Here is a 27,504-nt window from a genome sequence, read left to right as displayed (position 1 = left end):
TGTTTCAAACACTTCTAAATTTTATATGGTAGAATAGAATGAATAGTGTTTTCTGAAATGTCACCATAAGCAGAAGTACTGGACACCTCTCTGCTACAACTTGACGCCCAAAATATACATTTTAAAACTGAAAAGAGAGAAACTTGTGTTGTGCCAGTGAAAAAAAACAGTGAAGTAAAGTTGTTCATGCAGATCTCCATTGGTGAGAAATAGACGCTTACAATCCCAGTACCATCTGCCTTTGTGGTGCGATGTTTGTCAGGCCTTTATACGAACCACAAATGAACCTTTTCATAAAAACAACACAAACCAAAAATTAAGAAAGCAAATACATGGTTCAACAAGACAGATTATGAGGGAAAAAAAAGAAGATATAAATAAGGTTAATAAACCAATAAGGAACACTAGAATATAATGGGAATAAATGACATTACAATTGCTTTCAGGGCACTCAATGCCAGTTGAATTTCTCAGCTATCACAGAAATATTGTGAGTTTTCTCTTCACTTTGTTGAATGCATATTTTTATTATCATTATCAGAAAAGCTTGCGAGGCTAATCTGGCATCCATGGGATAAAATTAATGGAAAGAGAATCAATTCTCTTCAGTTGCTTGAATGCATAAAATAAGGAATGCTTGCACAACCCATGTGGGGATTTAATGGGGCATGGTAAAAGATGCACCCAAGGTGCATTCTTCACAGCCCTCCCAATCGATGGTCTTCTTAGCCATTCCATTGTCTACATTTTGTTCTTCAAGACTATGAAAACAAGTTGATACTTGAAGCCAAGGCTCGCTCAGTTTTAAGAGCAGCTTTAGCATGACCAAGGCCATGGGTTCAACCTTCAACCCCTCCCTGTTCAATGTACCCCAAAAAGGGGGAAAAAAAAAAATTAAGTCGATGCTTTCACATATTACAAGAAAAGTGAAAAATAACAAAACATCAGAGCAAAGGAGGCCAATAAGAAACTCAGGCTCAAATATCAAGGTCAAAATGGAAAAGCAATCAAAAAGCCTGAAAATATTCAAAAGGGACGCTCACATGTACAGTGATTGCTTCCAAAAATAATTGTAATTATTGGCCTAATGAAGGGGACTGTAATTGTGAATGTTAAAGTAAGTGACTCCAACCATTCCCACCGTGTTCATCAATTCAGAGTTTGAGGAAGTTGGGGGGGGGGGGGGGGAGGATATTATCATCATTTACTGGTTTTTATGTCATTCAAACATGAGTGCACCCTTTTAGTACTCGGAACAAGAAGCACTATAGGCACAAGATCCAAGATCAGCTGAGGGCATTACTGATCTCAACAACCAACTGCAATGAACAGGTAACAACATCCAAGGGGAAGCCAAATAAGAATGCAGGGATTTGCAATTTACATGTGGAACTAGTGAAGTTGGTAGAAGAGAGATACTAGCACTCACATTTGGAATAAATACACAGATAATAATGGAGAACCTAAATAGTAAATTTACAACCTAGGGAGCAGGCCCAAATAGGAGCTGACAGTTTTTTTGATGAGAAAAATACAACAGGAATAAGGCATGGATAATAGTGGAGAAAGTATCCAAGGATGAGGTAGAAAAATGAGAGGAAAAAATTATAAAAATTATTAGGAAGAGTGGTACAACGGTACAAGTAGATGAGAAATAATTACTCATTGTTGCATATGTACCCAAAGAGGATTCAAGACCTGCATCTGGGGTGGAAAAGATTCGCAGTTAAAAAACAATATTACAAAGACAAATAGAGAACACTACACGCGGTCCAGACTCCAGAGGTGTAATGGGCAAATGGCCAAATACATAAAAGAAGGCTCTTAAGATGATTTTTTTTCAGAGGGACGTAACTAAGAAAGATGAACTGCATACATATCAACAGCATCAATTAAACAAATGCTGACAAAATTTCTAATAACATTGCACTAGTAGCTCAAGCCATAACTAGTGCCACTTAAGAACTGAGATCAAAGATTATGATTCAACAGAAGGTGCTACCTATTTCATAAAGCTATCCATGGGTTGAATTCAAAACTGCAAATTTTAAACTGAGCTTGTGTATTAACTGGTTACAACCCCAAATACATAAAAGAAGGCTCTTAAGATGAATTTTTGACAGAGGGATGTAACTAAGAAAGATGAACTGCATACATATCAACAGCATCAATTAAACAAGTGCTGACAAAAATTCTAATAACATTGCACTAGTAGCTCAAGCCATAACTAGTGCCACTTAAGAACTGAGATCAAAGATTATGATTTAACAGAAGGTGCTACCTATTTCATAAAGCTATCCATGGGTTGAATTCAAAACTGCAAATTTTAAACTGAGCTTGTGTATTACCTGATTATAACCCTAACCTGACCTTTACACCATGCCACTATGACTAGAGTTGAAGCGTAATCAACTCCCCAAACAAATTATAGTAAAAATCTTCTAAAAATACAAATAGAATAAGGGGCAGTTATTTCCTCTTATGCTTCATCTGCTAAATTATATTTTTCTAACTTGTGGACGAAGACCTAGGGAAGAGTTACAAATTTGAGGGAGCTGAAATATACATACATGAAAAATTTAAATGCCAATAAGATTAATTTTGAGATAATTAAATTTAAGATTGATAATGCCCATGATTAAGGCTAGAAACGAAGGTCTTAGAAAATCAATTTGGTTTTATGTTTGGGAGATCTACGACATAACCTATATCTATTAAGAAGATTAATGGAAAAATTTAGGGAAAAGAAGAGGGACTTGCATATGGTATTTATTGACTTCAAGAAAGCATATGATATGGTACTTAGAGAAGTCCTATGGTGGGTTTTAGAAAAAAAAAAAAAAGTTGTATGCAGTAGGTATGCTAATGTCATTAAGGATATGTACGATGGAGTAATGACTAGTGTAAGGACTATAGATGGAGAAACTATAATTTTTAAATCAACATAGGTGTACATCAAGGATCTGCTTTGAGCCCTTATCTTTTTTGCTTTAGTGATGGACCAACTGACTAAGAACATTCAAAATGAGGTGTCATGGTGTATGTTGTTTGCAGATGATATTGCATTGATTGATGAAACTAGGGGCGGAGTAGGCACTAAGTTAGAATTATAGAGAAAAGCTTTGGAATCTAGAGGCTTTAGGATAATTAGAAATAAGACAGAGTATATGAAATGTAATTTCAATAATGGTCAAAGGAATATTGGAGACAGTTAAACTTGATGATAGAGAAATAAATAACACTTGTAGATTTCGATACCTTGGATCTATTATACAAGTTGAAGGAGAAATTGAAGATGATGTGATGCATAGAGTTAAAGCAGGTTGGGTAAAATGGAGAAGTGTTTCAAGTGTGCATTGTGATTGTAGAATACCCTTAAAATTAAAAGGGAAGTTTTATAAGACGGTTATAATACCAGCTATGCTATATGGATCATAATGTTCGGCAACGAAAAAACAGAATATCCAAAATATAAAAGTTACCGAGATGAGAATGCTTAGATGGATGAGTGGTATAACATTGAAAGATAAATTAAGAAATGAACATATTTGCAATAAGTTAGGTGTAACTCCTATAGAAGATAAGATAAGATAAGGGAAAGACGACTAAGATGATTTGAATGCTTGCAACGTAGGCCACATAGTGCGCCAGTGAGGAAGAGCGAGTTAGTTACTGTGGGGAGTAGTAGGAGGGGTAGCGATAGACCTAAAATAACTTGGTATGAGATAGTAACGATTCAATAGTCCTAAATTTGTCAAAATAAATTGTCTATGATCGCATAAATTAGAGAAAAAAGGATTTATATAGCCAACCCCACCTAGTGGGACTTAAGGCTTGATTTTGTTATTGTCATTGTTGTAATGCACATGATTCCATTTACCGGTAGTCCAATAGGTTGCGGGACAGGAACTAAGGGGGTGTTTGGTTTGTGGCATCACAATATTCCTATGGAATGAAATTCCACGAAATCTCATTCTAGGGAATGAGATGCCTATCTCATGGGAATATTTTTGTTTGGTTTGCAATGTAATATTTCCAAGAAAATACTGATTTCCATGTCAAAGTTTGGTTAAAGATGGAAATCTTAACATGCATTTGACATGTCAATAACAAATATATGAAGAATGTTTATATTTTCAACATAAAAACTTACTCATAATACATAGTTAAATCCATGTCCTAAAATTTTCAACCATCATAAATTTTAAAAAAATTCTCACTTAAATAATCAATTAACCAAAATAATTGAAGGCAATGTGATGTCTAAATATTAACCATTATATTATATTATTATAACTATATTATATTATTATAAAACAATAATATAAATATTACTATCCTTTTATTAATAATTTATAATTTTAAATATAATAACTTAGTGTGATAATACTATATTGTAGGGTTATTATTGTCCAACCTGCCAAAGTAGCGAGAGCGGTTCAAAAAGTAGGATTCCCATGTGCATGAAATTCCTAATTTTCAATGGAACTTACCCATGGGGAGTGTGGGAACAAAATAATCATGTTTTGTGGAAATCCTTTCATTCCCAATAAAGTGAACATTCTCGCTAAGTCAAATTCCTATACTCAAACAAACATGGGAATAAGATGTCATGCACTACATTTTATGAATCTTGAAAGATGCCACAAACCAAATGCCCCTTAAGGGTTGGTGATTTGGCTAGACTAAGTTAGGCTAGACTAAGCCCCTTGAACCTTTGTTTGGAGCAACAAAGGTGCAGCATAGAACTAGCTTACAGGGAGATCTTTAGCCCATTTACATGGTATAAGGCTGGCCAATTTCTCCCATGAGCTAGGAGTAGCTCAGCAATAAAAGGACTAGATTGCCCTCTATATTTTCTTCTTTTGTTATATTTGCTCTTTTCATCAGGGGTATTTTGATGTTTTGAACAACTAGACTATCCACAAGACATGGCAATCCAAACATGGAATTGGACAACTACCCTAGGACACTATCTTCTGGAAATGGGGAAGAAGGCTTCCAAACTAAGGCACGAAGGGTTTGTTTGGAGCCACTTATGGGAAAGTGCTTTTTCCCAAAAAGCGATGAATTTCATAGGTGCTGATAATTAGTGTTGAAAAGTTTTGAAAGTCATTAGTGCAGATTGGTTTTCTCTAAAAATAAAGTGTTGATAATAAGTACTCGTAGAATAGTGGTGTTAGGTTCTCTTCACTTTTTTATTTTAAATGTTGTATGAATAATATTATTATATTTCAACTTGTAATAGATAACAAATAAAAAATGATTGTTAAATTATATCAATAACATTATTAAATAAATTAACATTTTCAACTAATATGTTCTAATTAATATATTAATAAACATTTCAAATATTTTCAAATTCAAAATTTAATTAATATTTATGCTATTTAATCAGTATTTTTCTAAAATAAATAATATATATTTTTTATTTTTAATAAATTTATTAATTTATGTTTATTATAGTATTAGTTTTATAATATTTTTCATAATTCATTTTAGTTAGACATTAATCAGGGAGAGAGGGACATGAATACCCAATCTACAAATCAAAGAAAACCCCCTCCTCCATCCGCAAATCAAAGAAAGCCCCCTCCCCCCTGCAAATCAAAACCCAATCTGCAAATCAAAGAAGACCCTTCCCTCTCTACAAAATCAAAACCCAATCTTCTTCACTCCCTCTACCTCCCTTCAGGTTGCTGTGCTAAGCCTCACCACAGCACTTGTCACCATGCTACACCAGATTGCCACTTGGATCACTGGTAGCCTGCTTTCTCTAATCGAGCATGTAGCTTTTCTTTGTCTCCGTTGCAATTGCCTTGTTCTTTTAGATCTAAGAAGGAGGGAGGAGAGGGAGAGAGGCCAGGTATCGCTCAGGAGAAGAGTGAGACAAGGACAGAGAACTGAGAAATGAAGGCTGTTTAATATTACAGAAATGCCATGGCCTAGTTACAGTAGGCATTTGAGTGGCCAAAAAGCCATCCCTCACTGCTTCTCAAAATCCACTAAAAAAATTCTTTAAGATGTGGTTCTTCAAAGGAACTTTTCACAAAGTACTTAATTTTGTGCAAACATCACTTTTTCGCACAAGTATTTATTTTAAGTGAAAAGTACGATAAGCACTAGTTAGCTATTTAAGATATTCTTTTAATAACAGATTGTATCTTTAGAATCAGGCCTATACAGCTAAGTTTCCTATTCTGTTAGGGTGTCCCATAAATCATAGGATTTGATTTATTAATTTACTTTTTAGGAATGCTAGGTTTGTTGTATATATTCACATGTAATGTTCAGATCAATACATAACTCTTTTCAATTTTCAACATGGTATCATAGCCAAATTAGGCTCCTTAGGGTTTCAATTTTTTTCAGCCTTCATCGTAGATATTTCCAGCCTTCATTGCTGGTTTCTTCCCGTCTTTGCAGACCTCTGTTCTACTCTATATTTTGAGCTTGTGCACCTCTGTTTCTGCCAAACAGGGCTTGTTTCGTCAAAGCCTTAAAAACTTCTATTTGCCTTCGTTGCCAATTTTTCTCTTCAGTGGGAGTTGAGTCTCGTGGGCCTGTTCCGGATTTTGATCAGAAGGCCAAGCCTTCAAGATGTCAGAAATCGTGGAGACTACTACTACAGCCCAATCAGAAGAGGTAATCCGACCCCAACAAGCAGGAGATTTGCAGAATATTCATGCCTCCTACAGGTTAGATGGAAAGAACTACCTTAATGTCTCAACTCATTCACACAGTGTTGAAAGGCAAGGGAAAGATTAGCCATCTCACAGGTACAGGTCCTAAACCAGGGGATCCTAAGTTTGAAGCATGGGGTGAAGAAGAATCTTTGTTCATGGCATGGTTGTGGAATTCAATGATTCTAGAAATAAGTGACACATGCATGTTTTTGGCTACTGCAAAGGACATCTGGGATGCAATTCAGCAAACCTATTCCAAAGCTAATGATGTGGCACAAGTGTACGAGGCCAAGGTAAAAACTATGGCTGCAAAACAAGGGAATAAAACAGTCATTGAATATGCAAATCAACTGAAATCCTTGTGACAGGAATTGAATCACTACCGGGTGATAAAAACAAAATGCACCGATGATGCAGCGGTTCTAAAGGCCTTTATTGAACAAGATAGGGTGTATGATTTTCTGGTTGGACTTAATCCAGAATTTGATCAAGTGATTATACAGATTCTTGGGAAGCCGGAGGTTCCAAACTTTAACGAAGTAGTGGCTATAATCCGAAGTGAAGAAAGTAGAAGAGGGTTGATGCTTGAACCACAAATCACTGATAGTTTGGCTATGGTGGCTAGTGGTAACAATAAATCAGCCACAAACAAGGAGAGAGGAGCAACACTTGAAGGAGAAAAAGGTGGCTAGCCGAAAACCCAAAATCGTGACGGATTATGGTGCACTTACTGCAAGAAGTCTCGTCACACCCGTGAAAAATGCCGGAAACTTCATGGAAAGCCTCCAAGCCAAGAATGGGGCCAAAAAGGAGGACAACCATGGAACAATGGACAAATCCACATTGCTGCAAGACCACAAGGTGAATCGATATCGCAGGAGCTGAGTAGTTTCAACCAAGAAGAGATTGAGAGGCTGAGATCACTTATCAACAGTCTTGGAAAACCTGAAGGATCTCCAGGTACTTGTTCTTTGGCATATTCAGGTGAGCTTCCATCTTCTATTGGATTAAATGTCTCAGATAAAACCTTTACCAACTCTTGGGTCAAGGACTCAGGAGCAACCGATCATATGACCCATTTATCCAACATTTTTTCAACATATACTCCATGCCCAAGCAGTAGGAAAATTTCCAAAACAGATGGATCCTTTACCACTGTAGCAGGTTTTGGGGATGTGAAAATAAGACCATCAGTAACTTTGAAAAATGTCCTTCATGTTCCTAAATTTACCACAAATCTGGTCTCTATACATAAACTCACTCTAAGATTTATGTTGTAATGTGATTTTTGACAGTAGTAATTGTATATTTCAGGACAAGGATTCGGGGAAGATGATTGGACGTGCTAGGGAAAGGAATAGCCTCTACTATCTTGAAACACCAAGTCAGTTGCACATGACCAAGGACAGATTATCTTCTTCCTTTATGTCAGAGTTTGTCTAATCCAATAAAGAAAAAATTTTACTTCATCATTGTCGACTTGGACATCCATCGTTTAGGGTTATTAAAGTTATGTTTCCTTCCTTGTTTACGGATTTAGATGTTGAAAAATTTCAGTGTGAGGTATGTGAACTTGCTAAACACAAGCGTGTACCTTTTCCAATTAGTTACAAAAGAAGCTCAATTCCTTTCTAATTCACAGTGATATTTGGGGTCCATATATTGTTTCTAATGTTTTTGGGGCAAGATGGTTTGTTTCTTTCATTGATGATTGCACTCGTGTTACCTGAATTTTCCTGCTTAAACATAAGTTTGATGTTAGTATTGTGTTCCCAAATTTCTATTCCAAGATCAAAAACCAATTTGGGGTCAATATCAAAAGGTTTAGGTCAGATAATGCCAGGGACTATTTCAATCAAATTCTTACCCCACATTTTCAGACAGAAGGAATAGTACATGAGTCATCTTGTGTCAACACCCCACAGCAAAACGGGGTAGCACAGAGGAAAAATGGACATCTCCTTGAAAAAACCAAAGTTTTGTTGTTTCAAAAAACTGTGTCTAAGGTTTTTTGGGGGGAAGCAGTTCTAACAGCCACTCATCTGATAAATCGTTTGCCTTCAAGAGTCTTGGGTTTCAAGAGTCCTATGGACATACTTTCCACATTCTACTCATACCTAACCACTACAAACAACCTTGTTCCTAGGATTTTTGGGTGTGTGTCATTTGTCCATGTTCATAGTCACAACAAGGGGAAATTAGATCCGAGGGCTCTAAAATGTGTCTTTGTGGGCTATTCTTTGACTCAAAAAGGATATAAGTGTTACCACCCTCCGTCAAAGAAATTCTACGTCTCGGTGGATGTTACGTTCAATGAACAAGAGTCTTATTTCACTAATCCTTATCTTCAAAGGGAGAATTCAACTAGGGAAGATAAAGAAGATTTTTTTCTTGATTTGCCATCAATTCCTATGTCTAAAACCTCGAACCCTATACATGTACCTCCTTGTTCATCTTGTTCCAACGATGTACCTGAGAGTTTTTCTGAACCTGTGCCTGAAACACCAAATGAACCCAAAGAAAAGACCAATTCTGCTCCTAGAAATATCATATTTGGCAAGGTGTTCACAAGAAGGAAGATGGTTGTTCCTGAACCAATGCAAGTCCAAGAGTCCAACTCAGATCGTTTGAATGAGGTAACAATTGTTAACCATCCATTGCAAGATGAAACTGAATCTCATGTTGATAATGACGACCAGGACCTTCCAATTGCCATTAGGAAAGGAACTCGAAAATGCACAAAGCAACCATTGTACCCTCTTGCACATTTTTTGTCGTTAAGAATTTTTCACCATCCCATAGAGCCTTTCTTGTAAGCCTAAATACCATCACCATTCCTACCACATTATCTTAGGCTTTGTCCAATGGAAAATGGAGACAAGCTATGAATGTGGAGATGGAGGCGTTGGAAAAGAACAAGACTTGGGAGTTGGTGAAGTTATCGGCAAGAAAGAAATCGATGGGCTGTAAGTGGGTATATACAGTGAAGTATAGGGCAGATGGGTCGATTGAGAGATACAAGCGCAGTTGGTAGCCAAGGGGTATACTCAAACCTATGGGATTGATTATTTAGAGACCTTTGCTCCTGTTGCAAAGATGAACACAGTTAGAGTATTATTATCACTGGTAGCTAATTATGGTTGGGAGTCGCAACAATTTGATGTCAAGAATGCTTTCTTACATGGGGAACTAGAGGAAGAGATTTATATGCAGATTCCACCAGGATATGGGAAGAATTTGGCTGCTCACACTGTGTGTAAATTGAAAAAGGCACTGTATGGCCTTAAGCAATCACCACGAGCATGGTTTGGGAGATTTGCAAGAGTTATGTTGGCTATGGGATACAAACAAAGTCAAGGGGATCACACATTGTTCATTAAACACTCTCCTTCAGGGGGAGTTACAGTCCTTCTAGTGTATGTTAATGACATAATAGTGACAGGAGATGATGCTAAGGAGAAACAGGTCTTGAGTCAATATTTGTCTAAAGAGTTTGAGATTAAAGCGTTAGGGAGACTGAAGTATTTTCTCGGGATTGAGGTTGCTCACTCTAGGTAGGGAATTTTTATCTCTACACAGAAGTATGTCACAGATCTTCTCAAGGAAACTGGCAAGACGGCATGCAAACCAGAAGTACACCCATGGATCCTAATCTTAAACTTGGAAAAGCTTAGGAGGATGTCGCAGTAGACAGAGAAATATATCAACGCCTGGTAGGAAGACTCATTTATTTGTCTCACACATGACCAGATATAGCATATGTAGTGAGTGTGATTAATCAGTTTATGCATAGCCCAAAGGAAGTTCATTTACAAGCAACCCATAGAGTACTACAGTATTTCAAGGGAACACCAAGGAAAGGTCTCATGTTCAGAAGAAATGGAGGATAGGTACTTGAGGCATACACTGATGCTGATTATGCTGGATCAATTGTTGATAGAAAATCAACCTCACGATATTGCGCCTTTCTCAGTGGAAATCTTGTGACATGGAGAAGTAAAAAAACAAAGTGTGGTAGCTCGGTCGAGTGCAGAGGCTAAATTTCCGGGAAATGGCTCAAGGTGTGTGTGAACTACTTTGGCTGAAGATCATCCTTGAAGATTTAAAGGTTAAGTGGGATGGCCCTATGAGATTTTATTGTGACAACAAATCTGCAATCAGCATAGCTCATAACCCAGTACAACATGACTGAACGAAGCACATTGAAGTTGACAGACACTTTATCAAAGAAAAGTTGGAGAGTGGATTGATTTGTACACCTTACGTGTCTACACATGGTCAACTTGCTGATATCCTTACCAAAGGGTTGAGTAGCTCTGTTTTCCAAATTACTGTTTCCAAGCTAGGAATGGAGAATACCTATTCACCAGCTTGAGGGGGAGTGTGGGAAAACCGTGTATAATTAGTTAGCTATTTTAGGATATTCTTTTAATAATAGATTGTATCCTTAGAATTAGGCCTATATAGCTAAATTTCCTATTCTGTTAGGGTGTCCCATAAATCATGGGATTTCCTATTCTGTAGGGTATCCCATAAATCAAGGGATTTGATTTATTAATTTACTTTTTAGGAATGCTAGGATTGTTGTATATATTCACATGTAATGTTCATATCAATATATAACTCTATTCAATTTTTGACAATAAGCACTTCTTTTTAAAGTCTTGCGAAATGATACCTAATACTAAGAAAAGGTTATACCTTATTCCAAACTATTACATTAGATTCATGTAAAACTAAGCATATTTCATTTAGCAAAACCTTTAATGGAATGATGTAGGATGGGAAACAAAATATTAGATGGACTAGTTTGACTCCTTTTAGAGGCCTACTCCAAAAACACAAAAAAGGGTTTGTTAGGCCCTAAGCCCAATAGAATTGGGTTTAGTTAATTAGTTAAAATTATGTTTATGCATGGTTTATTTTCTTAACAATGTATGTTCAGATTTTTATTTAATTAGTAAAGAGTTCAGTTGCTTCTTAGTTTTAATTTCTCCAATAAATAGCTTGTTTTAATAGTTTGCACCTGTTGAAGTAACTGCAGTCCCCCCCCCCCCCAACAACAAAAAGAATATATATATATATTACATTTATCCCAACTCTCTCCTCCCTCTCATTTTCATCCTTTTTGTTAGATTACCACCTTACCTAAAAGTTATAAGTTGTTAGGTTGTGGATCAGAAATACATATCAAGTTTTAATACTCACCCTGCACATACAGCCTGATATGACGTGGAGGGAGAAACAAATGATGAATAACACCTATTGGGAATAGAGGTCTTTCATACGCAACAAGAGGTGGACCCTACCAGGGCAACCACGTCCAAGGCAAGTGAGAGGGCAGAACTGCTCAGCGCAGGTCAGCTACGTGCCCAACACGTGGATGAGCTGTCCTACCCTAAGCAGGACAGCTGCGTGCCTGGCATATGGGAATTTAACCATGACAATATTGAGAGGGCAGTTACAAGGATGCAAATACCCACTTAATAACTACCAAGTTAGTCACAAGCACCATGCCCACTCCATTTTGTATGATCAATTATCCATCCATCAACCGCCACCCCATATGGAACGTAAAAAGAGTGGGGCCACGTAAAAAATCAAGACTTAAAAAGGGAGAAAAACCCTCAAAAGGAATGCAAGTACACACAACCAAAATCTGAACTCTCTTTCTGTTTGGCTCTCAATATTCTTGCTCTATTTGCTGACCCAGGCATTGAAAAGATCCCCTAGAGGCCACTAGGACCTCCCAAGTGCCCATTCCCATTTTGCAAATCTCAAGAGTAGTTTAGTTCATCAACTATCACCTAGATAACTGACTTGATGAACCTTCAAAGCAACGATCCACTTTCCGGCTTCAACAGCCCATTATAAGGAAACAATAATTTTTAAACACCACACAATAAACATGGGCATCAAGACTAAAACCCAAGACCTCTTGGAAATAAGCTCTGATACCAAGTTAGAATACTACTTTACTTAAAAGTTTAATCTGTCAGGTTGTGGATCAACAATGTATATCAAGCTTTTTTAACACTATGCTAAGCAATTGACATGATTAAGAACGATAACATACCCGAAGCACAAAAAGAGCTAACAAAGTCAGTACCAAAGGGAGGCGGGACTAAACTTCCTTGCAAAGTAGGAGCAGAAGCTAAAAGGCAAGAGAAAATAAAGGAGATCCCCTTTAGAGCTTGGCAAGTTGTCTGAATAGGCTATGATGCCAAATAGTGAAGTCTAAAGGGGACGAAAGCCAATAACTCTTTCTTTATCACCATGAGTAGTGATAGAATGATTAGTCCTTTGACCTCTTTTTTTCCACTGGGTTCCCCACTCTTTCTTTATAACATGAATCTTTACCAAATATTCACCGGGGCGTTCCCTACAAGCAAAGTTTTTCACTTATACCACCCAGGTGCAGCGAGAAATGGACAAGGGTGAAGTAAACTGGGTCAGTCTAGACAGGACATGGCTAAGAAGTTAGCATAGAAAATTAGGATTGTATTAGCAACATGTAATATAGGGACTTACGAGCAAAACCATAAAGATAGTGGGTACAATGATTAGAATAAAAATTAACTTTATATGCCTTCAAGAGATTGGTAGGGGAGAAAGCAAGAGAAATTAAAAAATCAAGATTTAAACTTTGGTACACTAGAAAAGAGAAACACCAAAATGGGGTGAGAATCATTGTAGACAACGACCTAAAAGATAATGTGATAGACATTAAAAGAATTGGGGATAGGATCATAAAAATCAAGATAGCTCTATGCCAAGTGATAGTAAATGTTGTTAGTGCATATGCTCCCCAAATAGGCTTAGCAGAAAACCTTAAAAGGATAATTTTGGGAAGATATATGAAAAGACATTTATAGGAGCTTATTTGAATGGACACGTTGGAAAGGACAATATAGGTTATGAGAGGATACAAGGAGGTCATGGATATGGAGATAAAAATGAGGCAGGTGATATAATTTTAGATTTTGCCATGTCCTACAATTTGGTTATATTGAATTACTGCTTTACAAAAAGAGAAGAACATTTAATAACTTTCAAGAGTGGGTAAAATAGAAGCAAAACAAATTTCTTCTTAACTATGAAGGAGGATCTTTTATCATGTAAAGATTGTAAAGTTATCCTAGGTGAAAGTTTGACTACACAACAGACAATCCTCATATCAGATATATATAATAAAAAATGGAAGAGAAAGAGCAACATAAAAAATCAATGCAAGAGGATTAGGTAATGGAGGTTGAAGGGAAAACATATAGTAAAATTCAAAGATAAAATGATTATAGAGAGTGACTGAACAATAAGGGATAACGTAGATGCAAACATTATGAAGAATAGAATGGCTAACTCTATCATAAAGATGGCGGAAGAGGTTTTAGGTGAATTCAGAGGAAATAGTAAAAAAAGCTGGTGGTGGGATCAAGATGTCCAAAAAGTCGTTAACACGAAAAGAAAGTGGTCTAAAACATGACAACGTTGTAGATAGATAGAAAATCTTAAAAAGTATAAAGAGGCAAAAAAAAAAAAAAATGCAAAAAATGCAAAAAATGTTAGTAGTGAAGCTAAACATAGAGCTTATGATACTTTATATACTAGACTATACACAAAAGAAGGAACAAGAGACATTTATAAACTTGCTAAAGTTTGAGAAAGAAAATGCAAAGATTTAGGCAATATAAAATGTACAAAGAATGAGAATGATAATGTCTTAATCAAAGAAGAAAACATAAAAGAGGAGTGGTGAAGATACTTTAATAAGTTGTTCAATGAAAATCAAACTGAAAGCCTGAGCTTGGAAGTAACGAAAGAGAAAAAGACTAAAAATAGAAATTTTATTCGCAAAATTAGAGTCCTTGAAGTTAAGATGGCTTTAAAAAAGACGAAAAGTGGGAAATCTTTAGGACTAGATAACATACCAATTGAATTTTGGGAATTTTTTGGGGATCAAGGAAGTATACTGTTAATAATCTATTCAACGCTATTATAAAAAGTAAAAACCAAGAAAATGCCTAAAGGATAGAGGAAAAGCACGTTAATAACTTTATACAAAAGCAAAGGCAACATTCAAAATTGTAATAACTATCACAAAATTAAGATTATAAGTCATATGATGAACTATGGGAAAGGGTAATTGAATAAAGAATAAGACTAGAAACGAGAGTTTTTAGAGAATAAATTTGGTTTTATGCCCGAGAAATTAACAACAAAAGTTGTCTTTTAAGAAGATTAATGGAAAAGTTTAGGAAAAAGAAGTGAGACTTGCATATGGTTTTTATTGACCTAGAAAAAGCCTATGATAGAGTACCTAGGGAAGTTCTTTGGTGGGCTTTTTTCTTTTTAATAAAAAAAGGGAGTATGCAACAGATATACTTAAGTCATTAAGGATATCTACGATAGAGTAACAACTAGCGTTAGGACTATAGGAGGGAAATCTAGAGAATTTCTAGTCACAATAGGAGTACATCAAGGTTTTTTTTAAGTCCTTATCTTTTTGCTTTGGTGATTAATGAATTCACTAGGAATATTCAAATGAGATCCCTTGGTGTATGTTGTTTGCAAATGATTGTCTTGATTGATGAAAGGAGGAGTGGTGTGAATATAACTTAGAATTTTGGAGAATTGATTTAAGAGTCTAAAAGATTTAGCATAAGTACGAATGAGATAGAATATATACAATATAATTTCAGTTACTAAGGAGGGAGTATTGGAGAAAAGATTAGACTTGATAATCAATAAATTTATAGCACTAGCATATTTCGATATCTTGGATCTATTATTCAAGCAGAAGAGAAAATTGAAGAGGATGTAATACATAGAGTTAGAGTAGATTAAGTAATGGAGGAGTGCATTAAGCGTGTTGCATGATTGTAGAATACCTTTAAAATTTAAAGGAAAGTTTTATAAGATGGCTATAATACTAGCCACGCTTTATGGATTAGAATGTTGGGCAACTAAGAAAAAACATGTACAAAAAGTAAAAATTATCGAAATGTGAATGCTAAGACGAATGAGTGGTATAATACTAAAAGATAAATTAAGGAATGAACATATACGCAATAAACTAGGCATAGCTCAGGTTGAAGACAAGATAAGGGAGGGCCAACTTAGATGGTTTGGACATTTGAAACACCATCCTGGTAGCACACTTGCGAGGAGGAGTGGTGAGTTATTGTTTTTGATATTAAATAACCTAGAATGAGATAGTGAGGAAGGATGTAATAGCTTGTAAGGTAGGGGAGGAAAATGCTCTTGATCAGGTAAATTGACAAAAAAGGATTCATGTAGCAACCCCACCTAGTAGGGCTTAAGACTTATTGTTTTTATTGTTGTTGTTGTTGTTATTCCCTATTCTAGGGAAACTAGCCAAGGAAAGGCAATAATGGTTCAACTCATATTCGGTGAGAGAAAGCTCAGGGTTGCATAGGGAAAGGATAATGGAATTGTGAAGCCAAAATCCTTTCTATATCACACACTCAGCTACCAATTGAAGCCAAGCATGCTAAAATTTCCACCTAGTGGGGGGTAAACTTTAATGAAAAAGCAAGAACTAAGCCAAGCTCAAAGCAAATCAATGACAGGTAGTCCAAATGATTTATAAATTTCTCTCATGCATTTTATGCTTCATAAAAAAAAATGTCAATACGTATTTGGTCATCTGAATGAAAGCTTGCTAAACTGGAACAAAAGACTGATATCATTCATTCATTATCCTAATTATCACTCAAATGATAAAGTCTTCCTGAAAAGCATAAAAAAGCCAACAACTCACATGCAGGAAGGTTGGATATATCTGCAGAAACTGCACATGGGATTCCTAAGTTTGAAAGTGCTCCCCTTATGATTCCACATGGGAAGTAGAGATGCAGGCTCATCGCTTGTGCTGCCTTGCTTTCACCTGCAGCCAGAGATGAATCATGCGATAAACCTCCATTTTCAGTTGATGCATCAACCGACATGCGTGCAAGCCAGCGAAACTTATTGTCTTGCAATACAAAGGTACCCTACAACACAAAAATAAACCACTCTGTCAAATTCACAGCATGATACTGAGTTTTGTAAATTTGTAGGCAATATGGAACTGAGGCTTTTGTATTGGAACTGGAGGCCCCATTTCCAAGTCTGCCACTTGGTTTGCAAATTACCAAGGACATGGAATTCATCCACAACTCCAAGCTGCCAACGTCGACAAATCAATTTCATGTTAAAAATAAGAAGTCAAAATTTGGTTAACCATAGAACACGGAAGCACAATTAAATCACAGTTGGACATTCCCAACAGCCCTGAGAATTTTAGAAGCAAATCCAAATGAAATCCGACGAACAGAAACTTTCAGTTTTCCAGAATTCCAATTCATGGAATCATTATGATTACACTGAATTCAAATTTCAATATTTATTCTTCCACTTTACAATCTTGAGTGATTATACTTCATACGCACAGAAATTTTCAGTTTTTTTCAGAATTCTAGTTCATGAATCATTATGATTACACTGTATTCAAATTTCAATAACCATTATTCCAGTTTACAATCTTGAACATACCCTATGATTTGTCTTCAAATTGTCTATCTGCTTCTTGAAAAGCTCAGACCAGAAATCCTTGCAGATGAACTTGATTGCCTCTAAATGATCACTGAACCGTGGCCGCTCCATCGTATACCTAACAAAGCACAATTTTTTTTGTTTGAAATGAAACGGAATCTGAAAATATATATATCAAAAGCTAAAACCAAAGCAATACTAAGAAATGCCGATTGATGCCCTAATTCTGCCACAGCAAAACGTAAATTGGCTCTTGACCACAAAAAACTTCTGGGTTCGCATTTTAAAACCCCATGTGATTCTCAAAACACAATCTATCCAAATTTTGCTTTCGAAAGCAAGAAAAGCACTTCCAAGAAGGTGTCCAATTAAGATGGCGTGGTGCGATCCAGAAACAGGGATCTGTGGTATTTAATAAAAGGCATGATTGGGGGTTTGTGGGTTTACCTTTCGGAGAGCTGGTGGCCGACCTGATAGCCAATGGCCTCGATCCTGCGAGCAGCTAGTTCTGGCTTGTTGGCATAGAAGTGATTGCTGTAAGATGAAACCATCTCTGTTAGGAGACTGTCCACGCAGCTCTCTGATACCTCCCTTCCCATCCCTCTCTCTCTCTCTCTCTCTCTCTCTCTCTCTCTCTCTCTCTCAGAGACTCCTCCCTACACTGAAATGAATTGTTCCCTCTCTCTCTCCAATGCAGCCGACTGCACTGACATACTGTTAATCTTCACAGAAAAAATTTGCTATTCATACACCAAATTTTTATTTGAATATATTATGCCATTATTCCATTTTAAAAATGTAACCTTAAAAAAATTAGTAACTCAAAATAAATATATTGCAAGAGTAAGAAGAAAATATAAAATAAAGAGTTTGTATGGTATTATTCTTTATATTTTATGGTTATTTTCTTGAAATGCTATATTTGGTCATTGTGGTCTTCTAAAAATTATTCTAAAAAAATATAATTAATTTGTAAAACTACATTTATCTAGTTTGAGATATCAAAATGAAGAAATAGGTATTGTCCTATGACTAATAACACAAGACTTCTTAAATTATTTAAGATTGTCAAAATATTCATCAAGCCATGAGTCGGTACTTTCTCCATAAAAATACTTTTCTATATGATATAGTGAGTAAGCTAGTAGTAGCTCAGAAGCCAAGTTAAGCTTCATGCGATGTAGGTTCCTCGGGTGAATTTGTTAAGTTTTGTTGTCATGAAACAAGTTTGTTTAGGGTTTTAACTACTTGTCTTGTAGACATTGGGTAGGTACAATATAAATGATATTATAAACTATTCTATGAGTAGTTAATGCCTTAGAGATAAGGGAGAATATGACTTCGTCATATTAGTATTTCTTTGTGGAAAGTCAAATTTGCACAAAAAACTTTTTAAGAAGGCCTTAATAATTTTATGACATAGCTATTGTAAATGTATATAGCAACTTTATTTCCTCTCGAAATACATTATAGAGGTGTATAAGAAAAATTGTGCTGCTATATGTTTATCACTTGACTTATGTGTTTACTTTATGCTTTCTCAACACTTACAATATATTTTGTCTTCAATGCTTGTAACATATTCATATAAAGAGTTTGTTTACATTAATTAGTTAAGTTTTTTGCTTTACAACTCGTGTTGTATAGCTCTTTACATGGGGTTTGGAGTGCTCGATTCATGACCACTAACATCATTAAGACTAGGCTACAAGGAGTATGTTGGAATATGATAATGAGCTCAACTATTGACCATGGTCTAGCCCAATGTAATTAGCTAATTCTCCTCAATCCCAAAGATAAGGTTGAGGCATCTATAGGGAAATAAATAACCCCAAGTTCTAGTGATTTTATCGCAATGGCTTGATTTGGTGAATTGATTTGTCTCACTATGGGGTTAGCTTAGGTCTTGCTTGACCTTCACCAGACTAGCTTGTGCTAAGTTTCACCATCCCACTCTTGTTTTGTCTCCTTGGCAACTTTAGCCTTACTAACCTACTAAGGCCTTCACGAAAGTCCACATATTGTGACTAAGATTACCTTGAAAAGAAATTCTCTCATCATGTGAACTTGACAAGGTAAATATCTATGCTATTATTTACTAAGCATCAAGATAAGTTGGACAAGGTTTTATTCCTTTTACACCTAACCATGTCAACTCGGTAATGACATCTTCCCTTTGTGCTTAAGCATGCAAGCTTAGTGTACATTTCTTCCCACTATATATGCTTGACCTAGTTAAATCAAAAGTCCGCTTGGCCCTTGGATGTAGGTTAGCTTGGTAGGAAACCCTTGTCACTTTGCACAAGAGTTGTTTAGATGGTGCTCCTGTCATTGTCAAAACTCAATCAAGCATTAAGGGAGATGATGCACACATTGTCATTTTCTAAGATACCTTTTTATCTCCTAAGGAACTTAATGCCCCAATTGTCAATACGGCACGAATAATTTACTCACTCAGTGTTACAACCAAACTAGGGTTAATTAGTAGCTTCTTTGGGGTACAATTCTCCCTTTTTCTACCTTCTTTTATTCAAATTTTTGGTTTTGTGGTCATAGTTTTTGGTTGTTTATCCTGTTTTCTGGCATACCCACCAATTAGTGGAAGCACTTAAGGTGTTTTCTTTCTTTTTATTATTATTATTTTTTTTTTGTGGAAGCACTTAAGGGATTTTCCCCTTTTTTTAAAAAATGTATTTTTATTTTTGTGTGCTTGAAGGTTTTTTTTTTTTTTCTTTCCTAGAAATTCCCTAATATCCTCGTGTCTTCTCTCCAACCTATTTAGGGTCTTTCACTCCCTTTTCTCCCTTGTAAAGAAACTTCTCTCTTTATAGACTATTGTGAATTTGGGCTCACATACTAAGTGAATAATATACACAAAAGGAAAGCATGAAAGGAATCAAGCAATAGCAGGGGAAACCGTCGGCGATAAGGCTCTAACCGCCGAAGATTTTGAGCAAAAATTTGGACAAATTCTATCTGAAACCGTCGACAGTTTGGGTCGGGACACCCAGCGCAAATTTCAAAATTTGAATGGGGAACATTAGTATGGTTGGGATTTTGAGGGAAAACCTTGAGGAACTCTATATTTATTTCATATCTTATATGTTTAGAGTATTGGTTGATAGTTGTTGAGAGAATTGAGAGGGTTCTTGTATTGCTCTTATAATTTATACAAGAAGATAGTAAATCCTTGTCGTTTGCTCCCGTAGATGTAGGTATTGTCGGACCACATAATTCCTTGTGTCATTGTGTTTATTCTTACTTTCATTTACTTGTTGTGGTTGTGGATTGTTTTGTATATTCACCACTAAAGTGTTGCATTGTGTGTTTGATTTTTTACATACAAATATATATATTCTGTTGTGCATATTTGGAGGTTTTACACAACATAGACCTATTGAGATTGGATGGAAAAATTTTCCTATACGTATTAGAGTTGAAAAAAAAAAATTTGTCAAATTAACCTATTGAGATTGAAAGACAAACACTTTAAACCTTCAAAAAAGCTTCCCTAACCTACTAGGGTTGAAACAAAACCCTCCTAACCTACTTAGATTGAATTAAGAACTTCTCTAAACCTTTCGAAGTTAGAACAATACAGCCTAAACCTATATAAAATTAAAGCAAAAAGATCCAAGACCTACTAGGGTTGAAACAAAAACTTCTCTTTACTTACTATGAAACTAAAAACCTCTAGACTTATCAAAATTAAGTAAACAATTTTCTTAGACTTATTATGGTTAAAACATAAACTTCTCAGACCTATCAAGGTTGAATCAAAGCACAATGCATGTGTAAAAGTTTCACTGACATCAACTGAAAAAGCATGCTGACAACGAAAGCCACACTTAGATGGTGGTATTAAGGCATAAGCAAATGTGAGTTAAGTGGTGGCACTAAAGCATGGCCAAATGTAGATTAATGACAAGTGCAACTGAATGAGAATTGAGCAATAGGGAAAAAAAACAAGAATTTTTTTATTTCACTTAATAAAAATCTAGCAGTACCAAGTGGAGTTAATGTGAGGGAAAAGCATGCACATACTCCAAGCTCCAAATACATACTATGATGGTAAAGAAGCAAACATTGATAACAATGCTTAAACTTTAAAAAGCGGACAATTTTTTGGCAGGAATTCCTTGAAAACTCTTTCCTTTTTTCAAACTTGAGACTCAAATTTTTTAGGCCTCCATACCCAAATTTACATATTGGGTGATTGTCCATTGCACTTGCCTACTAGTGCATGAATGCTTGAATATAAGTTGCAACAACAAAAAAAAGTTCGAAGATTCTTTATGTAACAAGAGTGCACAAAAAAAGAGTGATGATTTCTATTGAAAATTGCATTTAACATTCCTATCTTGCATTTGGTTTTGGTTTTGGTTTTTTTTTTTAAAGGTATTTTTCTCATGCCAAAACCCCTTGCGTTAACCAGCATCCTTTGATTTGAATAAGAATTTTCCCTTGCAAGAGGAACAACTGCTAGAAATCTACTAGAGGAAGAGCTTGCACTTGATTGGCAGGGTGGCGAGGGAATGGCTTACCAAGTTGATGATATGACAAAAGTTTATATTTTAGAAGGTAAGAAATATATATTAACTTAAGGAGTAAAAAGATGTTAAGACCGATGAACCTCATGAGCGGACTTAATATACATGGGAAAACCCCAATTTGATGCAAAAACTTAAGTTATTAGATCTTGGGTCCGACCATATATGTAAGTACCCGTTACCCACTATATTTCAATGTGAGACAAGCTCACAAGTGAAATTTTCTACAATACCTCTCTCACTTGTGAGCTCCAACCACTCATTTTTTGAAACAAAACCCATTACTCAATCATAGGAAAGTGCACGAAACCTTGGTAATCCATCATCTATGGGATTAGAATTTTTAGGATCCATGCTCCACTTTTATGGGATCAACATCTGTAGTAATACATGTGTCGACACCCTAATTTTAACTAGGCCTCCCCAAGAAAACCCGATGTAATAAGTTGACTTCGAATCCCGAAAATTGGAGGACCCTATTTGAAAAATCCGGTGTGTTTAATTGAGTCCTGTTGTTTTAAATCAACTCCCAATATTTTTAAATCAAGTCCCGATTTCAATTTGAGTCCCAGTGTGTTAAATCGAGTCCCAGTATTTTTAACTTGAATCTCGATAGTTTAAATTGAGTCTTTTAATTTTAAATTGAGTCCTGCAATTTTTAATTGAGTATTAATCTTTAAACCGAGTCTTTCAAATTTTTTAAAAGAGTTTTTTTAAAAAATTAAGTCCGAGCATTTAAGTTTAAATTGGGTCTTTCAAATTGAGTATTTTTTTTTTTGAGTCATTTTTATTTTCAAGTTCAGGTCTGCCGTTGCCAAGAATCGAGTTTTAATTTTCAAACCCGGGTCTTTCCTTTTGCAAGAAAAAATTGGACAAGAAAAACAAATAAATAAGAAATTCAAAAATAAAAGGAAAGGCATGTGTGCAGCTCTCCTAGTGGAACCACGCATGTAAAGTGGGGAGGGAATATTTTCTGTTGAGATTGTTCTCCTTTCCCGCGGGCTTTTTAGCACCATTTCGCACTGTCTGGATTCTATAAAGTGAGCACTCGCGCACAGAAAATATTCATTCACCACCTTCCTCTCTCCATCTCTTTCGCACTCTCCTGCTCTCCCCCTGATTCTCTTGCCTGCAACCATCACATCTCTCCCCAAACCACTCCTTCTCCATCTCTCTGTTTCACCAGCAAACCTCTACCGTCTGTCACCTCCGGCCTCCACTCACCCAACACAGAAGTCCAGATCTCACCCGCGCTCAGCCACAACCACCCACGCACCACCGCGTTTCCCCATGGCCAGACCAGAGTCACTTGCAACTCCAAAAACCACCCGAACCACCCTCCCATCCTCATAAATCTCAGACCACCCGTAGGCTCTCTCACTAGCCAACTCTTCCCTTCTTGGCCAACCTCCAATTCTCTCATCTCTCCCTCTCTTTCTCATACACAGCCTCCACCCTCGGCTCCCCCTTTCTCGTCATCACCCAACAAAGCCACACCAGCAACCCACGCACCACTGTGTTTCCCTGTCACCACCACCATCGCAACCATTCAACTCCCCCTTCTCTCATCTTCCCTATCACCTACAACTCCACAGCCACCTTACGGCAAATCGAGCCACCCTCCATCTCCAGTCACCATCCACGACCTTCAACTCTCCCCCACTGCCGCCACGCCTCCCGCAGCACACCTCGCAACCTTCATCCAGACTAGAACCACTCGTGACCACCTGCAACCACCACGATTCTCAGCAAACGCCGGAGCACCCTCGAACTCACTCACGACCATCATTCTCCACTCCAGATCTACCCGAAGGTGCCCCCCTAGCAGTAGTTTCATCTCCGCCTCTCCACACTCTCTCGGCTCGGTTCAATTGTTGGGGAGTTGGAGGCCGAATACAACACAGCTGCTCCCTCCTCCGTTCAAGCACAGCACCAAAGCCTGCTATTCACAGTAGCTGAACACAGCAACAACAGCAACCAACCGAACACAACTCTAACCATCCCGCTCTCTCATCTCTCAGCATCGCAGCCACGCACCATTCCCCTTCACGTCTCCAAGGCTTTCTGGTTTTCAACGCTGTTGGTGGGGGCACTGGTTCAGATCTTGGTTCACTTCTCCTTGAACGTCTGTCTGTGGATTATGGCAAGACGTCCAGACTTGGGTTCACAGTTTACCCATCGCCCCAGGCGCTCCCTAGACATCGCAAGCCACCACCACCGGCATCACTAACTACCACGGCTCTGTCACCTGTTCCGAGCATCAACGATTCGAGGTGATTTTGTTTTGTTAAAATTGATAAGAAGCTATGGGAGGATTTTTTATTTGTTATAATTAGTTAAATTTTGTATTTTCTTTCTCTCCAAAAGTTAGTTATTAGTTAGCTTAATAGTTTTTTGTATATAAGGAGTTTTTGATAATTTGTATTCTTCAAATTTTTCACTTGTAAAGTTCAGCTGTATTCAAGAAATAAGATCAAGATTATTTCAGATATTCTGTTCTTGATTTTACAAATTCTGCTCTTGAAATTTTATATGGTATCAGAGAAATCAATTTGCAGATTGAAATTGCTTCTGTTTTTTTTTTTTAATACAAGTCCTGCGGAGATAGGAAGATCATAGAGAGCTGAAGGTGTATCCATGACATCTCCAGATTCAAGCAATCAATTTGATCCATCCTCACAACCGAGCCTCTCAAATCCATTCTTCCTCCATTCGAATGAAAATCCAGGTAGCATTTTGGTTACACAGCCACTACTTGGTATGAAAAACTATCATTCTTGGTCAAGAGCCATGATTCTTGCTCTCACTGCCAAGAAAAAAAATAGGTTTTATCAATGGAAAAATTGGTGAACCCGATCCAAAGTCTCCTCTCTATGAAGACTGGCAGAGTTGCAACACGATGGTAATTTCTTGGTTGATTAATTCTATGCACGCAGATGTATACGGCAGTGTGATGTATTGTAAAACTGCTAGAGAAATGTGGCTGGAATTGCAAAATGTTTTTTCTCAAGGCAATGGTCCCAAAATATATAACCTTCAAAAGGAACTTTGTTATATTACTCAAAATCAGATGTCAGCAATTGAGTACTTCACAAAGTTCAAAAGGTTATGGGATCAATTGCTAAATCTTGAACCATTACCGGAGTGCACATGTGGTGCAAATAAAACGTTCAGTAATAATCATGATAAAGTCTATGTCATGAGGTTTCTTATGGGATTGAATGAAAATTTTGAAACCATTAGGACTCAAATTCTAATGTATGAACCTCTTCCTTCAATAAACAAGGTTTATGCATTAGTTCTTCAAGAGGAGTCTCACAAGAATGCTGGACATGGAGGTTCCTATGCTGCTAAACCAGATACTATGGCAATGTATGCAAATTCAAGGGGAAGTAGTTCTGGTAATTCAGGATGGAATAAGGAAAACAGCAAGAAAGAAAAACCTATGTGTACTCATTGTAATATGCTTGGGCATACTATTGATAAGTGTTTCAAACTACACGGATATCCACCTGGTTATAAGTCAAAATGGAAATCAAGTGCAAATCAAGTTTCTTGTCCTCAAGGAACTGTGATTGAGAATTTTTTTCAAAGCCAGATTCAATGTCCCATCACCAAGACTCAATGTGAGCAGTTGTTGGCTTTTCTCAATACAGGATCAATTTCTAATGACAATCATCATGTTGCTAATGCAAGTGTTTGTAATGGTTTGTCTAGATTGACCTCTGGATCTGCTGGTGTTCATGGTGCTGCTGCTATGACAATAAATTCTTCCCAGCCTCAAGCACATAATAAATATCTTGAAACCATATCAGGTTTTATATCTAATTCTTCCTTCACACCCATTTTGAAACACTCTATTTTCTCTGCAAAATTGGTAAACAAGAATTGTTTTGGATCTACTGATTGGGTCATAGACACAGGAGCTACTGACCACATGGTACATTCAATTACTTGTTTCACACATATCACAGCCACTTTGAATACTCATGTGAATCTTCCTAATGGTGAAACTGCTTTGGTTACACACATTGGGACTGTTCAAATCACTGAAACCTTGATCTTATACAATGTTCTTTGTGTTCCTTCTTTCATCTTTAATCTCATATCTGTCAGTCAACTTGTTAAATCATTCTTGTTGCCTTATTTTCTTTGGAAATTTTTGTCTTATCCAGGACCTTGCTTATTGGAGCACGATTGGTCTGGGTAAAGAATACAATGGGCTCTATCTGCTGGAAGGAAGCAAGTCTGTTTCTTTTTCTTCTTCAGTTTTGTCAGTAAATAAGCCACAGTCACATGTATGGCATTCCAGGTTGGGACATTTATCAAATGCCAAATTGCCTTTGATTAAATCCAATGATGTACCTCTTGTTGATTCAAATAAAGATTTTCTTTGTGATATTTGTCATATTGCAAAGCAAAAGAGATTACCTATTAATAAAAGTTCTCATATTTCTGAAAATTGTTTTGATTTGATACATTGTGACTTGTGGGGTCCATTTTCTATTCCTACAATAGATTCATGCAAATATTTCTTAACCATTGTAGATGATTGTTCTAGGTGTACTTGGGTTTACTTGCTGAAACACAAGTCTCAAACACAATTTGTTTTGGAACAATTTTACAATATGGTTGAGACTCAATTTTCTAGAAAAATAAAGATAATAAGGACTGATAATGGAACAGAGTTTATCATGAGAAATTTCTTTGCTCAAAAGGGAATTTTACATCAATTAAGCTGTGTTCAAACTCCTCAACAAAATGCAATAGTAGAAAGGAAACATCAACATATCTTAAATGTTGCAAGATCCCTTTTGTTCCATTCTCATTTGCCTTTATAACTTTGGGGACATTGTGTTTTAATAGCAGTTTATTTGATTAATAGAATCCCAAATTCAGCCTTGTCTCATAAAACTCCTTATGAAGTACTTTATGGTCATGTACCTTCTTATGGTCACTTAAGGGTTTTTGGATGTCTTTGCTTTGCTTCCACTCTAGCATATAATAGATCTAAGTTTACTACTAGAGCTAGAAAATGTGTCTTTCTAGGATATCCTTTTGGTGTGAAAGGTTACAAAGTCTTAGATATAAGTACAAATACTGTTTTCATTTCCAGAGATGTAGTGTTTCATGAAGAAATATTTCCTTTTGCTGATACTAATAAATCAGTTTCAGATCCTTTTCTTTTTACTTCTGAAGTTGAGGACATTGCAAATTCCAACTCAGGTAATAGCTCTTTTGTTACTCCCATTTGCATTCCTGAAAATCACATTCCTTGTTCAACTCGACTTAATAATTCTATTTCAGTTGAGATTCCAAATTCTAATTCTAATCCTTCTTCTTTTGTCATTCCTATTATTACTTCCCCTGCTAGTCATAATTCTGCTGATTCTTTGGTTCATTCTTTACCTGACCATACAATTCCTAATATAGTCTCAACAGTACCTGTTCATATTACAGTAGCAGAACCATCATCTGCACCTCTCAGAAATCAACGAGACACACCAAACAACTTGATTACTTAAAGGATTATTCTTGTATTGTTACTCACACTCCAGGTGCACCTTATGATATATCTCAATACCTTACTTATTCACATTTGGAACCAAGTTATCAGTCATACATGATGACAGTTAGTTCTTCTCCTCAAGAACCTCAGTCTTTCTTTCAAGCAGTTAAAGATCCTTTGTGGAAAGAGGCAATGGATAAGGAAA

At 36.4% G+C, this 27,504-nt stretch overlaps 2 protein-coding genes across 2 annotated transcripts; one reads left to right on the top strand and one right to left on the bottom strand.

Moving 5' to 3' along the window:
• LOC131153037 (uncharacterized) lies at positions 1 to 18,005 on the bottom strand. Its single transcript, XM_058105058.1, has 4 exons — positions 17,688 to 18,005; positions 17,241 to 17,358; positions 16,468 to 16,699; positions 1 to 287 (listed from the first exon to the last, which is right to left on the bottom strand). Exons 1-4 carry the CDS (start codon positions 17,837 to 17,839, stop codon positions 259 to 261), a joined length of 531 nt encoding a protein of 176 aa, XP_057961041.1. The 5' UTR covers positions 17,840 to 18,005; the 3' UTR covers positions 1 to 258.
• Positions 18,006 to 23,630: 5,625 nt separating this feature from the next.
• On the top strand, positions 23,631 to 26,252 carry LOC131153036 (uncharacterized). Its single transcript, XM_058105057.1, has 3 exons — positions 23,631 to 24,063; positions 24,385 to 25,605; positions 25,966 to 26,252. The coding sequence occupies exons 2-3, from the start codon at positions 24,690 to 24,692 to the stop codon at positions 25,998 to 26,000; spliced, it is 951 nt and encodes a 316-aa protein (XP_057961040.1). The 5' UTR covers positions 23,631 to 24,063; positions 24,385 to 24,689; the 3' UTR covers positions 26,001 to 26,252.
• Positions 26,253 to 27,504: the final 1,252 nt, after the last annotated feature.

Source organism: Malania oleifera, chromosome 4, assembly GCF_029873635.1.
Source record: "Malania oleifera isolate guangnan ecotype guangnan chromosome 4, ASM2987363v1, whole genome shotgun sequence".
Lineage (NCBI taxonomy): Eukaryota > Viridiplantae > Streptophyta > Magnoliopsida > Santalales > Ximeniaceae > Malania > Malania oleifera.
The sequence above is the reverse complement of the archived record's forward strand: the minus strand, read 5'-3'. Positions and strand labels throughout refer to the sequence as shown.

Excerpts from the sequence above, each read along its gene's own strand:
- LOC131153036 (XM_058105057.1), top strand. The coding sequence starts at position 24,690 with ATGGTAATTTCTTGGTTGATTAATTCTATGCACGCAGATGTATACGGC. Across the intron at positions 25,606-25,965 it reads ATATCTTGAAACCATATCAG|GACCTTGCTTATTGGAGCAC; the intron begins GTTTTATATCTA and ends TGTCTTATCCAG.
- LOC131153037 (XM_058105058.1), bottom strand. The coding sequence starts at position 17,839 with ATGGGAAGGGAGGTATCAGAGAGCTGCGTGGACAGTCTCCTAACAGAG. Across the intron at positions 17,359-17,687 it reads GGCCACCAGCTCTCCGAAAG|GTATACGATGGAGCGGCCAC; the intron begins GTAAACCCACAA and ends GTGCTTTGTTAG. Across the intron at positions 288-16,467 it reads TATATCCAACCTTCCTGCAT|GTTCATTTGTGGTTCGTATA; the intron begins GTGAGTTGTTGG and ends TTTTATGAAAAG.